The sequence below is a fragment of the Fistularia commersonii genome, chromosome 18, assembly GCF_037954325.1.
Source record: "Fistularia commersonii isolate RoL2024-O1a breed Wild chromosome 18, RoL_Fcom_v1.0, whole genome shotgun sequence".
In the NCBI taxonomy this organism is placed as follows: domain Eukaryota; kingdom Metazoa; phylum Chordata; class Actinopteri; order Syngnathiformes; family Fistulariidae; genus Fistularia; species Fistularia commersonii.
This window is the reverse complement of record NC_141301.1, coordinates 6,874,827-6,891,617: the sequence shown is the minus strand read 5'-3', so window position 1 is coordinate 6,891,617 and position 16,791 is coordinate 6,874,827. Positions and strand designations below refer to the sequence as shown.

Genomic DNA, 16,791 nt, shown 5'->3' with positions numbered 1-16,791 from the left:
ACAATTGAAGAGGATGAAAGTGGAAAGACAGGTGGTCTTGATGTTATGTCTGTGGAGGTATGGAAATGTCTAAGCAAGGCAGCAGTAGAGATAGTGCAGGGAGCAGATGGAGGAAAATTGGTAGAGGAAGAGGTATGCCGTTGAAAGAAAGGAATGAAGGTTAGCCGCACTAAGACGGAAAACATGTATGTTAATGAAAGGGACCAAAGTGGGATGGTAAGGCTAAGAAAGGTGGAGGATTTTAAGTAGCCTACTTGGGGTCAACAGTCCAAAGCAATGGAGAGTGTGGAAAAAAGGTGAAGGAAAACATTCAAGCATATTGGAATGGATTAAGAAAAGCGTCAGAGGTAATATGTGATAAAAGACTGTCAGACAGATAAAAGGAAAGGTGTTCAAGACAGTGGTGAAACCAAGATGCTGTATAAGGTCAGAGAAGCCAGTCTGAGATGGTCCAGTCATGAATAGAGGAGGAATAGTGAATAAATTGGTAGAAGGTTGCTTCATTTGGAACTGCAAGGCAGGAGACTCAAGGCAGACCAATGAGAAGATTTATGGATGTATTGAAAGATTCCAAGAAGACTGGATCATGGATTTAAATGTATTTAAGCGCTCCTTTTTACCTAAAATACTCAGTTAAAAAAATTGTGGTGTTTCGTATCAGCTTTAGCAAACTAAGTTTTTCACTTGATGCCTGCTGTACCAGACGCTGACAAACTGATGCCCACAAGAAGATATATTTTGATCACAGAAATGTTTCCAGGAACCTAATATCTTTGGAGGAACTCTGCATGTCACAGCACAAAAAATGGGAGGATCGGAAATAATAAATGTAATTATTGTGTCAAGGGGGAATTAGATGTATTTCGTTAATATTAATCTGGAATTGGACCATTTATGGTGAAATCTATTGCAAATTTTTTTGAAATTGTGGCAAAGTTGTTAAATAACTAACAATAATTAATAATAAAAATAAAAAAATAAAAAACACCAAGATAAAGCATATAAGTGAATAAATACATAAATGGATGCAAACAAAAACAACAAAAATCATTAACTGAAAATTCAGGCCATAGTTGAAAAAAAGTAAAATCATATCATATAACCTTATAGTTCCTTGAAGACACAACCCTGGTATAATAACAATAATAATAACAACAATAATAATAATAGTAATAATATGTATATTTGGTGAAACATGTATTTTTAAAGTTCCACTCACCTGGGACACACAGACACCTGTAGCTGTTGCCAACGCTACGACAGACACCATGAGCGCAGGGGTTAAGAGCACAAAAGTTGACCAGCTGTGTACATGTGGGGCCAGTAAAGCCTGCGTTGCAGCTGCAGCCAAACCCCAGAGGACTAGTCCCCTGAGCGTAGCATGTACTGTTGTTGTGACAGGGGTTGGAGCCACATGGGTCAATCTTCTGCTCACATGTAAGACCCATATATCCTGTAGTTGCAGTTGTAGAGAGAAAATAATGTATGATAGCCTGTTTTAGTCATACAGTAAAATTTCATTGGTAACTTTTTTAAATTCAGAATCAAATAAGTAATCTCTTGAAATTGCAATATGGAACCAATGTCACTCTTACCAAAAAGGTAAGTTGTAATTTCCTATTTAAGGCTTTGTAACAAAAACTGAAAACTTTAAGTGTAGAAATGAAAAAAAAAGAACCCAGGGCAAATCTAATCTCTTGGTAGATAGACACATAAGACGTAAAATAAACGTTGCAGATTATTAGCTACACATTTTCAGATTCACAGATTGCTTTTTTTCTTTTCCTTTTTTGTGTTTGATCAAAGATGCCAGCTGGGTCACAGACTTCCATATTTAGATAGTCCACTAAAAGGGAGTACTAGACCATGAAAAATATACAATGATACAACAACAAAAGAATAAAGAATAATGTTTTATTAAAAACTGGTTTGTCTGTTGTTTGATCAAAGTATTGAAAGGCCATTTATGTAAATTGGAAGTATACAGACTGAACACTTGTTTTCCCTAATACATAAGCATTAAGGAGTTTTTTTTTTAAAGTAGAAGCCAGCTGTTTTCATGTATTTATTTATCTATTTTGATTATGAAGCACGTCAAGATAATTTCTTCTTCGGTAGATGTAGACTACACCAGCAATTAGCACGGGACATCTTCAGCGATCCTGCTCTGTTAACCTAGATTGAGGAAAACTACATGTGCAATGAGGCTTTGCAACTTATAACACCGAGCATATTTACATTGTCAGTCAGTTTCTCCCTAAGAAATGAATTAAAGCCAATGGCACTGCATCATACGTTGGAACTGGTGTGTGTCGAAAGCATTCTGGATCATAGCACATACAACCTAATACTGTAATTGCAATTTCACCTCTTGCTCTCCAGTCAAAGTAATATATACACATGGAATGGAAAATTTGTAATAAAACTAGACATAAAATAAGGAGGTTTGCCATTATTTATATCAAAAGCTGTTTAATGCCATATGATGCAAAAATCCTTTGCATATCCAGGGTCGATCACTTGCATTGTGGCTTCCGAAAAAGCAAGAGCAATTGAAATGTGAAATGGCAACATGTATTTTTGCCCTTGGTAGCTTGAATTACAATAGAAATATAAATCTTTGGTTCATCTGGACTTAGAATGTAATTGCACCAATCATTATCTATTGTAGTAAATACTGTTCTACTAAATCTTTCAGGGGGCTAGATGACAGACATCACTACTTAGAATATCAATGTTTGGCTACTGCAAAAACAAGCTCCTAAAAACCTGTAGTCTTATCAAAAAATGACTTTGCGCCTTATAATGCGGTGTGCCTCATATATGGATCAATATTTAGCCGCAAGAGGTCTCGCAACTACGGGAAGCAGCCACCGACTCCACTTTCTGCCGTAGAAGAAGTAGCGGGCGGTGCATGCTGGGATATATGACTGCACGAAGCACACATTTTCGTTTCCATTAGTGTATGTGTGTGGGTGTGTGGGTGTGTGGGTGTGTGCGTGTGTGCGTGCGTATGCGCTCCATGCCGCCGGAGTAGCAGTGGTAAAAACGGTAAAGGGGAATTCCAGTCCCACACCACTTGTGTGTGTATAAAGACCCAAAAACGGCACTTTTCAAGAGATATGGTTACGACGTAGACTTTAAACTGAAGGCGATCGGTCACATAGTAGAACACGGTAATAGAGCAGCAGCGAGAGAATTCAACATTAACGAATCAATGGTATGGAAGTGGAGGAAGCGACAAGATGACCTGCGCCAAGTAAAGAACACTAAACAGAGTTTCCCAGGGAACAAAGCGAGATGGCTAGTGTTAGATGACAAACTTGAACAGTGGGTTGTGAAACAGAGAGCAGCAAGTAGAAGCGACTCTACAGCTACAACATGAACATCAATGAATTTAGAGGCTATCCCTCTTGGTGCTTTTGTTTTATGAAACGGTTTTAACTGTGACAAATGGAGTTGGAAATACATTGTTTTCAACAAAGGTGGCGCAAATACCAGTAAGTTACCGGTACGTAAGGTACTGTTTTGTGAACGCTCTAACTTGTTTTGGGAGTGAATGGAGTTGTCAGAACGTTGGTTTGTATTCCATTAATAACGTTTGACTGACTTATCTGACTGTTTAGTTGACATTCCCTTTAGCGCAGCTCCATTTAGTGGATGCATAACTCAACCCCAGCCACTACTGTCGCTTCTATTATATGTGCCTTATAATGCAGTGCGCCTTATATATGAAATTTTCTTAAAAATAGGCCATTCATTGAACGTGCAGCTTATAATACGGTGCACCTTATGGTGCAGAAAATACGGTACCTAAAATCCTCCGACTTCTTGATCCCACTCCCTGTTCCACCCAAGTTCCTCTCATTCTCACACATATACTCTGTCTTGCTGTGTCTAACTTTCTTTCCTCCCTGCACAAGAATGGGCTCAGAGCTGATCCCTAATGGAGTCTCACCTCCACCTTGAACTTGTCTGTTACACCTAGAGCACGCCGCACCACTGTCTCACAGCTAGCATACATGCATTAGCATTCTCAAAGCAAATACTGCATCCGTAGTACTTTTTCTAGGCATGAAGCCATCCCTCTATATATTTATCCCGCTATAGTTGCCGCAATTCCCCTTATTCTTATAAACGGGCACCATCACACTTCTTCTCCATTCTTCAGGAATCTTCTCACCCTCTAAGATCCTGTTGAATAAACTAGTCAGAAACTCTACCACTGCCTCTCCTAGACACTTACACACCTCCACAGGCATATCATCAGGACCCACTGCCTTTTCACTCTTCATCTTTTTCACTGCCTTCCTCACTTCACTTTTACTAATTTGTGCTACTTTGTGGTCTACAATAGTCACGTCTTCTACCCTTGCCTCTCTTTCATTTTCCCCATTCATCAGCTCTTCAAAGTACTCTTTCCATCTTCCCATCACTCTTCTAGCATCTGTCAATACATTTCCCTCTCTATCCTTAATCACCCGGACCTATTGTACCACTTTATTTCTCTTTTTTTGCCACCCTGTATAGATCAATATCTCCCTCCTTACTGTCCAACCAAGCATACAAGTCACTGTACGCCCTTTGTTTTGCCTTTGCTACTTCTGTCATTACCTTACGTTGTATCTCCCTGTACTCCTGTCTGTTCTCTTCAGTATCCGACTTCCTCTTTGCTAACTGCTTTCTCTGTATATAGTCCTGCACTTTCTCATTCCACCACCAAGTCTTCTTGTCTACTTTCCTTCCAGATGACACAAGTACTCTCCTATCTGTCTCCCTGATAGCACTACCTGTAGTTGTCCAATCATCTGGAAGTTTCCCTGACCACCCAGACCCTTTCTCAATTCCTCCCTGAAAACCATACAACACTCCTCCCTTTACAGCTTCCACCACTTTGCCCTCTGCTCTGCCTTTGTCCTCTTGATCTTCCTTATCACAAGAGTCATCCTATAAACCAGCATCCAATGCTGTCTGGCTACACTCTCACCTACAACTACTTTGCAGTCACTGACCTCTTTCACGTTACCTCGTCTATACAAGATGTAGCTTATATAAGTTACCTTATGATCACTGCAGACATTTCCATCCTTTTTGAAAATCTACCACCATCTGTCCCTCTATTCTGTATACCAAATCTGCCCATCACTTCTTCATCCCCTCTGTTGCCTGCACCAACATGCCCATTGAAGTCTGCACCAGTTACCACTCTCCCTCTCTTCGTCTAGCTCATTCCAGAACTTCTCCTTCTCCTCAAAGTCACATCCCACCTGCAGGGCATAGCCACAAATAACATTGAACATCACACCTTCAATTTCCATTTCAGAGTCATTAGTCTATCTGACATTCTTTTCACCTCCAGAACGTTCCTAACAAACTCCTCCTTAAAGATAACTCCTACTCCATTTCTGTTCTTGTCAGTATCATGATGGTAAAACTTAAACTCTGCTTCTAAGCTTCTAGCCTCACTACCTTTCCACCTGGTCTCCTGGACACACAATATATCCGCTTTCCTTCTCTACATCATGTCGATCAACTCTACCTTTTCCTGTCATAGTCCCAATATTCAAAGTTCCTACTCTAAGTCCCAGACTCTTGCCTTTCCTCTTCTCTCTCTGCTTCTGAACACACCTCCCTCCTCTCCTTCTTTGACCTACAGTAGCCCAATTTCCATTAGTACCCTGTAGGTCTTCAGTACCAAGGGCGGTCGTTGTTAACCTTGACCAGTTATTATGTCCGATCTGGTTATTTTGTTTGATTGGCATGTATGGTTTTGGAATACACTGGCTTCGCTGGGGGTGTCCTTAGACAAAACAGCTTTGAACTACTGTGGACTCCAGAGGTTATTTTATTTAGTTGTTTGTTTTCAAAGAAGACAGTTCACCTCACATCCAAGAGGATTCTCTGAAGAACCCAAGAGGTGTCAGTGAATTGAAGAAGCCTCTTGGGTGACATACCATCTACCGTGTGTTTACCTTCTTGTAAGGCATGGCTGTTTCTGAAGCTTTGAATTCAGAGATTTCCGTAGAGAGACCAATGTAGATGGCAGAGGTTATGCAAACTAATAAGAATCATAGTATAGATAGTGTACTTTCAAGTCAAGAATGACAGACGCAGGTACAAAAAAAACACTGACACACACATACATTAAAGAGTCCTAAATGATTGAAATACTTTTGCAGGCCACATTCATTTTCATTTAAACTTTCTCATACACACACACACACACACACACACACACACACATACACATAGATAGATATCGATATTGATTTCTTGACAGGTAGCTCAAGGTTCTCCTCCCACAGTCCAAAAATGTGCAGATTGTGAATGATTGTATATCTACAGTATATGCAGCCCTGTGATGGACCCTGCCTGTGCCCAATGACTGCTGGGATAGACTCCAGCATCCCCCACAACACTGAATGCAGGATAAGTGGTATAGATGATGAAAGAAAGGAAAATGTTGACATACAAATGAACACAGTATTAATTTGTTGGCACAAAAAACTACTTTTAGAATGCATTTTTTTCTTGCAACTGAACCCTGGTATCTTGTCGAAATCTTTTTGTCTTGACAACTGGACTTGAATTTCTTAATTGGAAGACATTTCACCCTTCATTCAAGAGGCTTCTTCAGTTCTGAACTGAAGTAGCCAAGAATTCACCATGACCTGGATGACTGAGAACCTCGACAGACAACACTGGTATCAATTCCAGTTTGCAATGATATATATTCCATACCTTCAAGACAGTAGCATTGGGGCCCAGCAAGTGTGCTGAAACAGGTGGCTCCATTCTTGCAGGGCTGGGAGAAACAGTGGTCCACTAACATCTGGCAACGCTCTCCTTCATATCCTGTTAAAAAAATTAAAACATTTAGAAAACATTCAGTACCTTTTAAACAAACATCTGAAGATTAAGTCTATATTGGTAAAGTGCAAAAAGTTATCTCTCTTTATTAAACCAAAAGCAGTTATGTACAGTACTTGTGGCAGGATTGGACACTGAACAAGGGTTAAGGGTTTGAGGGTACTAACCTCCTAATATCAGAAAAAAGTAAAAATTTTGGGTAAGGGACTTTCCCTTTGATTCATGAAACAACATTAAATACAAGGACAATTCATAACAAGTCTGAATGTGTTACAATTACAGAAGTAACTATAACAGTAACTGTAACTATCACTAAAATTTCTAATGTCATGAGAAGCAAAGCGACTGTTTCAAACACTTTTTATTTACAATACAGTTCCATATCTTTTTTCTTTCTGACATGCTGTTTATGGTGGAAGTCATGTCATGCGGTGTTATTTCAATAAACTCATCATGGAACTAACTACCTGACTACTTACATAATAAAAGAGTAATAAAAGTCAATAAGAGTCATCCAAGCAACATTAACAATACAAGTTTGTGAACACCACAGAAATTGGAAGTAATGCATGTTCTTTAACTTTTCTTAGACTTTTATATCTATTTACAGGGAGCTGTGCAGCACAAGTTTCTGAGCCTGAAAAATTGACACTATTTTTCATAAACAGGCCCAATCTAATTCTGCCTCCCACAATGGTAAGCTAAAAAGGTTACATTACTCTTCAGTGTAGTTTTCTAATGCATAGTTCTAATCTGAGTAATCATTTCACATTTTTGGGTATCTTAAGAAGTTGTATATAGACATGCTAGAAAAAGGGAAAAAAGATGAATAAATTAAAACCTTGGCTATGGTAAACATTTCATGCAGAAATATGTGATGTACACATACCTAGTGGACAGGTGCATGTGAAGTTGTGTCCATCACCCCCCTGCATAACATCAGTGCAGGTGCCATTGTTACGACAAGGTTGGTGGTGACACGCATTGAATTCCTTGCAGAAGATTCCAATGTAGCCATCACCACATTCACAAAAGAAAGTATTCTGTAAAAACACACATAAAGAAATGTTTAAATCAGATCTATGAAGCCAAAGTTTTATAGTGATTGGAATTAAAGTTTTGGATTAGGTAAAATGTGATTTTGTTATTTTAAATGAAATCTATGGAATTATTAATTGAACAATAAGACTTTTGGTGTCCATAGACACCCAAACTTTTATTTTGTATCATTAAAATTCTTCTAGATATTGCAATTGATAGCTCCTGAACTACTATGAATAATAATCATGGTCTTTGAACATCAGAATCAGAATCAGAATCAGAATAATTTATTAGAGGTCACACAACAGCGTTGGTGGAATTTGTTTTTGGTACAGCATATAATGCTCATATTTCTCCTGTGTCAGTTCCATCGTCAGAAAATCATAATTAGCAGACACGACACATCAAGACATTGATTGATTCAGAGTCCGTATAGCTAATGGGAAAAAGCTGTTTTTTAAATCTGACAGATTTGGTTGTGAGAGACTTGTAGTGCCTCCCACAGGGCATGAGTGTGAACAGGTGATGTTTGGGGTGTGTGTGGTCTGAAGTGATTTTGACTGAACGTTGTATGATGCATCTTTGATACAGTGTCAATGGAAGGGAGAGTGTGAGCCATGATTCTAGATGATTTATTGATGATGCATTTAAGTTTTGAGCGTGAGCGACTGTCCAAGTTACCATACCAGACTATTATTGATGAGGTCAGGATACTTTCAATCATGGCCGTGTAAAGCTGAAGGAGGATATTGTGTCTCACATTGAATTTTTTTAGTTGTCTGAGAAAAGACAGTCTTTTGTTGACTTTTTTGTAAAGTTCCTCTGAGTGCTGTATGAATTTTAGTGTGTTATTGATGTATGTCCCAAGAAATTTGAATGAGTCTGTGATGGCTATAGTATCAGAGTTGATGGAGATGGTTGTTTTGGGTGTGGGCGAGCGTGAGAAATCAATGATCAGTTATTTTGTTTTTGATGCGTTTAGCTGCAGGTTGTTGTTCTGGCACCAGGTGACTGCCTGGGTGACCTGCTCTCGATAGTGTTTCTCATTATTGTCAGTGATGAGTCCAACTATTGTGGTGCCGTCTGCATATTTGAGGATGGATACTGAACTGTGTGAGGATGTGAGTGTGTTTGTGTACAAAGAAAACAACCAGGGCGATAGGACACACCCCTGGGGGGCGCCAGTGCTGAGGGTCAGAGGTCGGGATGAGCGGCCATTCATCCTGACTCTTTGTGTCCTTTCTGAGAGCAAGCGCCTGATCCAGTGACATAAAGAAATACCAATGTCCATGTCCATGAGTTTGTTGAAGAGATTGTCAGGGTTGATGGTGTTAAAAGCAGAAATGAAATCAATGAATAGCACCCGGGCGTAGGTGTGGGGGGGGGGTTCAAGATGGTGGAGAATCCTGTGGAGAGCCAAATTGACTGCATCCTCCACAGACCTGTTGGCTCGGTATGCGAACTGGAAGTTGTCCATGAGGGGTGTGGTGACTTCTTTTAGGTGCGAGAGAATAATCGGTTCAAATGATTTCATGATGACAAAAGTGAGGGCAATTGGTCTATAGTCATTCAGGGATGTTATTTTATTATTTTTAGGAACCAGGAAGATGATAGAGTCCTTGAAACATCTGGGAACTGTGCACTGACTGAGGGAGCAGTTGAAGATGTTGGTGAATATTGGGGCTAGCTGGTGTGCACAATGTTTCAGGACTACTGAACTGACACCATGAGGGCCAGCAGCTTTCCCTTTTTTGGTCCTCAGGAAGCATGCTCTCACCTCCTCCTCCTGGATGCTAAAAGGAGGTGTTGGAGGGGGCAGCAGAGGGGAATAGATGGGAGTGGGTAGCTGTTCAAACCTCCCATAAAAGGTGTTAAGCCGATGTGGAAGGTCTTCGTCAATAGCAGTGGTGGGAGCAGTACTGCTTTTATAGTTGGTCATCGTATAAATATGAAGAAGAGCCTTGCGGTGACGCGGCAGCCAGCGGACCCTACTATGGATTGCACAATAACTGTGCTGCCATGCTATACGGCTGAGACCGTATTGCTGTCTGTGGATGTCACCATTAAAATTTTCAAACACTTCAAGCACTAATATATGAACTCAATTTCCATACCCTAGCTGATGTGTATAATTTTTTTCATTAACAACCGTCACGTGTTTCTCGTGCAGAGCGATCGTAAAGCGGCAGCGAAGACACACTAAGCGAGTCACGCAGTGACGGGGCCTCATGGTAGGGTGCACTGGTGATCCCAGGAATCCTTTTTACTACTCGGCTAAAGAATAATAGAATTTGCAATGGCAAGCTACTGTAAACAGTTAGCGAGTGAAGCGCAGCCATCTTTTCCTGCCAGCCATTTTTTCCTCTTGCTTGGCTTTATTTCCAAAATGGAGGATTACATAGCTAAACTGAAAGAATTCTCTAAACTGGACTTTCAGTCGAAGCTGGAGATGATAAGTAAGGGAAGACCGACGCCGACGCTAACGGATCTGCTTCAGACTAGCAGACGGAAGACTCTGTCTTCTAAAACGGAATGGTACACACGAAAAGGCTGGCTGTGTGGATGTCCAGTAAGAAAGCGCCTTTTCTGCTTTTCCTGTATTCTTTTCTCAACTTCTGACAATCAAACATGAGCAGTCGGCCACTCACATTCAAAGTCAAATCGCGCAAAAAATATTCAAGATTTCCAGGATAGATTTGGCTTTGAATGAACAGCAAAGACACAACATCAGCATCCACAATGCTAAGGTAAAGGAAAACCGCTCAGCGGCGCATGGACTTCATTTATAAGTAAAGGTAAGAGATTATAACGTTTTTTTTTTACGTGCTTTTTTCTATGCTACAGTTTGTATATATAAAGAATGGTGATATGATATTTTAAACAAAACACGTTAACTGCTGCCAATAAAATGGTGAATAAGCTACTCCGTAGGGTTCATATGTTTGTAAATCTGACTGATGACGTCAGTGCCTCACCAGCCATGAACCTCACCGCACGTCACTGGAGAGTGCAATATGGAGGACAAAAAGAAAGAAAATAAGTAAAAAAGAAATGAGTCAAAGCACGAAAAGGAGCCAACTTTGGACTCATTTTAATTATATTGATTGCTCCAAAGCAGAGTGCATTGTCTGCAAGACCGAAATTTCATATAGAGCCTGCTCAACCAACTATCTCCACAGGCACCTGAGAACTGTCCACCCAACAGTTCCACCGGAGAAGCGACCAGTTCAACCTGGTATTAATGAAGGTGCCAGTGTGTCATCTGTAACTGTTGCTGGTGGTCATGTTGCTCCTGCTGCTGCTGCAGTGTCAACAGCATAATTTAGCAGCACACAACCACAGCTGCCTAAAACATCAACGCAGAGCTCAATGAAACAGTTTTTGGAGAAGTCTTTGAGTCAGAAAAAAATTGAACAAGAGCTGGCTAAAATGATTGCACTAGATTTTCGGCCATTTTCAGTTGTGGATGACAAGGGTTTCAAAAACTTTACACATGCACTCAATCCAGTGTATGCCATTCAAAGCAGGAAAACCCTCTCTCAGAAAATGATCCCAGACCTGTATCACCGAGAACATGCTTCACTGCAAGAGAGGGTTAAGAAAGCCACAGCAGTTTGTCCAACAACTGACAGCTGGACATCCTGAGCCACCACATCCTTCTTGTCAGTTACATGTCACTTTATTGAAGTGACATGTATCAAATCAACATTTGAGCCTGTCAACATTTGAGCTTCCAAAATGTTAATCCTGTGCAGGGGTCTGCAGAGAGTGACAGCTGAGAACCAGACCAGTGTGACCACAGCAAATGCGAAAGAGCTAGTGGATACTCTCTGTGCAACCATGGACAGAAAGTTCCATCGAATGGAATATAACACTGTTCTGTCAGACACCACCATTCTTGATCTGCAATTCAAGAGGCTGGCCTTCAATGACACTAAAGCATTTGATGAAGCTATTCAGAGGATAACTACTGCAGCAGCAAGGTTCAGCCAGCCAACTCTACTGCCAGGGGGCCAAGAGGGACCAGAAGATGAGCCACAAGAATCTGCTGTTTGGAGGTTCTTCAAAGAACAAGTAACTAGGGACTCTACAAGAAGGAATCCTTTAGCAGATTCAATGATGGAAGTAAGATCCTACCTTTAGGATCCCCTTTTCCAGAGAAGCACTGACCCACTAAAGCAAGGCTTCAGTCTACCCATGCCTCACACGTGTGATGACTCGGAGACTGCATTTTTGCAACACCAGTCCCCTTGAGACAATCTTCTCTAAAACAGGTCAGATAATTTCTGACAGAAGAAGCCAAATTAGTCCCTCAAAGCTGAGGCACTTGGTGTTTCTAAATGCAAATCTTCAGTAGAGACTGCTGATCTTTTTCTTTTTGTTTTACACATTTTAATTCATATTTTTTGCGTGTTTTTCAGGGGTTCTGTGTTGTTTCAGTCTAAATTGGTAAAATTAATTGTAATTGGTTAAATTGTAAATAGTTAAAAGTTCTTGTATTTTATAGTTTATTTATAGCACTGAAGAGTTAATATTCTTAATTTATATTTTGTTGTTTCGCATTTTTTAAGTATTCTGTGTTGTTTAACTTTAAATTTGTTGAGTGTATAAAAAGCTAAAGTTGTTTTGTATTTTATTACTTATTTTTTGTAGATCTGTAAATATTTTAATTTATATTTCGTGCATTTTTCAGGAATCCTGTGTTTCACTTTAAATTTGTTACGTATAAAAAAGCTAAAAGTTTATTCTTGTATTTAATAGTTTATTTGTTGTAGCACTGAAAAGTAAATATTTTTAATTTACATTTTGTTGTGTTGTGTGTTTTTCAGGGATTCTGTGTTGCTTGACTTTAAAGTTGCTTAGTATAAAAGAGTTTAACGTTTAAATTAGTTAAAAGTTCACTGTAGAGTGAAAAAATATAGGCTACTGTAATATAGTAGTATAATACATTTTTTTATTAATTGTCAATTCATTTTGTGTAATGTAATGTTACATTATTATTGGTAATATATCGATTAAAGCAACAAAAAAATCTGAAGAGCCATTTGGGAGCCGAAAGAGCCAGCTCTTTCTAGTGAGCTGAGCCGAAAGAGCCGGTTCTCTAAAAAGAGTATAATCTGAATAACAGATTGCAGATAACAGATTAGATGAATAATATTCACAATGTAATTGGGTACCAATTTTTAGGAGATTGGGTCAATGGTTACATGTTCACCCAGTTGAAAAATAATCTTGTTTTACTAAGGACTGCAGCTATCCATTACCCAAGTAATTGATTAATTCTATTACTAAAGTAATCAGATAAAATTACAAGGTTCACAATATGTTAATGATATTGTTATTTATGTGACTGATTTCCTATTTGGTCTGAATTGTAATGATATAAATAAAACTTATATAGTGAATGAGAAGAAACACCATTTCTATTAGTTTAATATTTATTACCCCAAACATTAGTCTCTCGTAATCTCTAACTTAATGTGAACCATGTACATTAAAGAGTTTCAGAATATTTTACTGAGGTATGCAACAAACAAACATTAATTCCTGAAATAACATTTATATTGAACTGCACTTTAATACTACAAGAGGACTCAATGTAAATAAAACTAAATAAAATACCAGAGTAAAGCTTTACACTGTGTAAAAGAATATAGATTGATAGATTTACTGGATGGAAGAAAAAATAAATGCTTAATTAATAATGCTAAATTACACATCTGTACTTCACAAAATTATTTAAATAAGAAAAGTAGCATGTGTCAATCGTTCTAATCTGCAAATTAAAAACTGTCTTCCCATTTTGCTAGCACTATGATAATGTTGTTAGTGGGACAGAAGATTATACATACATTATAACTTTCAAATTCGATCCTACGAAAATGCAAAGAGGCAAGTTTGAAAAGAGGGACTTTATTTACATGAAGCTAGTTTGTACTTTTTGTTAGCTGGCTACATTGAGTTTGTTAGGTTTCTAGTTTTTTTGATGATAAATGTGCTGTATGCTTCCTGCCTAAGTGATAAATCTTAACACCTTCTCTCTGCTTGCTTGTACTGCCCCACAGACATGTCCGGGAAAGTCTCCTTATTGTGCATAAACAAACAAACTTTGCAAAAGTTTTGGTTGTCTGCTTCGCACCAGCTTTTTACGGATAATTTTAGTGTGCAGCAATATTTAAACAATTTCTCGATTGGCATCAAACTACTTTTTCCTAAGTAGTCAATTAAATTGAAGAATAGCTGCAGCCCCAGTTTTATTGGAACCCAAAAATATAGCTACCCATATAAAGGTAGGCTCTATACCTCAAACCTGAAATATGAATATTGCTGACTATAATAACTCTTTAGTGTTCACTGTTGAAGGAAAAGTAGCATTCCTATTTAGGCTATTTTAAGATTACAGCTACAGACTTAATCATCTTAATTATTTTGTAATTTCACCTAGATAATTCACAAAGAGCCAAGGATATCACAAAGAGTATTGCCATGATGATTGTGAAGGACCTACAGCCCCTCTCTGTGGTTGAACAGGAGGGTTTCAAGAATTTAATGAGGACACTTGATCCCCGCTACAGGAAATTTTTCTGGGAGAAAAAATACCTTCATTGTATGAAGAGTGTTGTTCTGAAGTTAGAAGGTGTCTGGATGCTGTTCACAGTGTTGTAGTGACCACTGACATGTGGACATCAAGAGCCACAAAGGCCTATTTAACTGTAACTGTCCATATCATTGACAAAAATTGGAAAATGCAAGCATATGTGCTAGAAACCAGTAATTTCTCAGGTAAGCACAGTGCTGATGGGATTTGCTCAGAACTACAAAGAATCTCAGGGGAGTGGGGCCTAACTGCCAAAATTCAGGCTGTAGTCTCAGATAATGGAGCCAATATTGTTGCTGCTGTACGCAAAGCAGGTTGGGCATATTATCCATGTTTTGCACACACTATAAATCTCGTTGCGACAGACTCCATTAAGATCCTTCCAGAGCTTCTTGACATCCAACACCTGTGTACTGCTGTTGTATCTTTTTTTCACTAGAGTACCAAAGCAACAGAAAATCTCAAAGAAATACAGAAACAACTAAAGTTTCCAGAGCACAAACTCATCCAGTCTGTTGAAAAACACTGGAATTCTGTCTGCTACACATTTGAGAGGCTACGTGAGCAAAAGGAAGCAGTTACAACTGTACTTTGCCTTCTTGGAAAGGGCTCACTATGCCTGACTGAGGAACATTGGTCTGTGATTGATTTCTCCCGTGATGCATGCCTTGAAACCATTTGAAGAAGTAACAAGGGAGATATCATCTGATAAACATGTGTTTCAAAGGTGATCCCCCTGGTTGCATTACTTCTGAGATCAACTGCAACTCATGAGGCCCAAGGCAGCAAGCTAGCTACTGTGCTGTTAACACAGTGCCAGCACCGTTTCAGGGGTATTGAAACATTTTATGGCCTCAGTACCGGCACCTACCCTGGATATAAGATTTAAACATTTTGGATTCCGGGACACAGCAAATATTGACACCGTGAAAAAACGACTCATGGCTGAAATGCAATCAGTGAGCAGGACTTCAGTCCATTCACAATCAGCTCCGGAACCAAGCACAAGCTCTGCCACCAGCACTGCCTCAGTAATGGCTCCTGTAACTATCTCACTCTACCCTGCAGGAGTTTCTCCATCCCCACCTGCAATAAAATGTGGAATATGGACAGAATTTGACACTCAAATCCAAACATCACAGCAGCAACGTACAGCTAGTACTGATGCCATTATTGAAATCCGCCGGTACTCAGAAGAAAAGCCAAGTCCACGGGATGGAGACCCACGTCTTTGGTGGAAAATGAACGAGCCATCATTTCCCTGTCAGAGCAAGATTGCAAAGAAACAGCTGGGACTAATGGCAACATCAGTACCTGCAGAAAGGATTTTCTCAAAAGCAGGACAGTTAGTGACTCAGAGAAGAGGTGCAATAAAAGGGTAAAATGTAAACATGTTACTGTTCCTACACAAAAACCTGAAAATCCGTTGTCACTATGGCACTATGACTATAGTTGTCTTGTTGAAATTGTTATACAGTATTTGTATTTTCGTTACATTGCTACTTTTTTTGGCTTGACTCTTGACTTTTGTTCTGAAACATTTGTTGAAGTGGAAGTATTTTATTTATATATGCTGTTAAAGGTTTTTATATCGTATTGTTTACACTATTTGCACTACTGACTTTATTTTCAAAACATTGTGCAATGGGAGGTATTTTAGTTGTCATGTTGACATTGTTATATTTGTATTTTCGTTACATTGCTGCTTTTTTTGGTCTGACTCTTGACTTTTGTCCTGTAAGTATCTTGGGGGGGGGGGGGGGGGGGGGTCAATTATTCAATGATCATGACATATCCAAGCAAAAACTATCGGTATCATATCAGTATCGGCAGATACTACCCTGCACTTACTTGGTATCAGATCAATACCAAAATTCCCCAGTATCGCCCACCCCTATATTCTCCTCTCCTGTCTAGCAAAACTAAAGCATAGGTTAGTGTATCACATGTGCACAGTGCAGGGCACCCACATAAACACTTGGGCTTCAAGGTGTTAAACTATAGGAGGCAAGCAAAGTTCTGACTGCCACAGCAGACTCTTCTGCAAGTCTCCCCATGACATGTCACATAGCCCCCACCAAGCTGTTTCGCTTTCCTCACCAACCAGAGCATCCAAAATAAATCTTTTTAGTGTTGTGGGACCGTGTGCTGTCAGCGGGGTGTGTTGGATGTCTCCCCAGTAGGCTCCGTAAATGGGGTGCATTCCAAGGCTGGTATTCAGTCTTTGCCTCTCTTGGGGTCAACCATTGACCATTGCCAAACTGTCCAGTGTAGGCTCGCCA

The 16,791-nt window shown here is 39.4% G+C and overlaps 1 protein-coding gene across 1 annotated transcript in view; it reads right to left on the bottom strand.

The window, feature by feature from the left end:
* dner (delta/notch-like EGF repeat containing) overlaps window positions 1–16,791 on the bottom strand; it is a 90,107-nt gene that overhangs the window by 11,342 nt on the left and 61,974 nt on the right. Inside the window, exons 6-8 of the mRNA XM_086164904.1 lie at window positions 7,760–7,913; window positions 6,742–6,855; window positions 1,220–1,453 (exon numbers count right to left, since the gene is read on the bottom strand). Coding sequence (XP_086021030.1) covers window positions 1,220–1,453; window positions 6,742–6,855; window positions 7,760–7,913 — 502 coding nt within the window. The remainder of the gene's footprint in view (window positions 1–1,219; window positions 1,454–6,741; window positions 6,856–7,759; window positions 7,914–16,791) is intronic.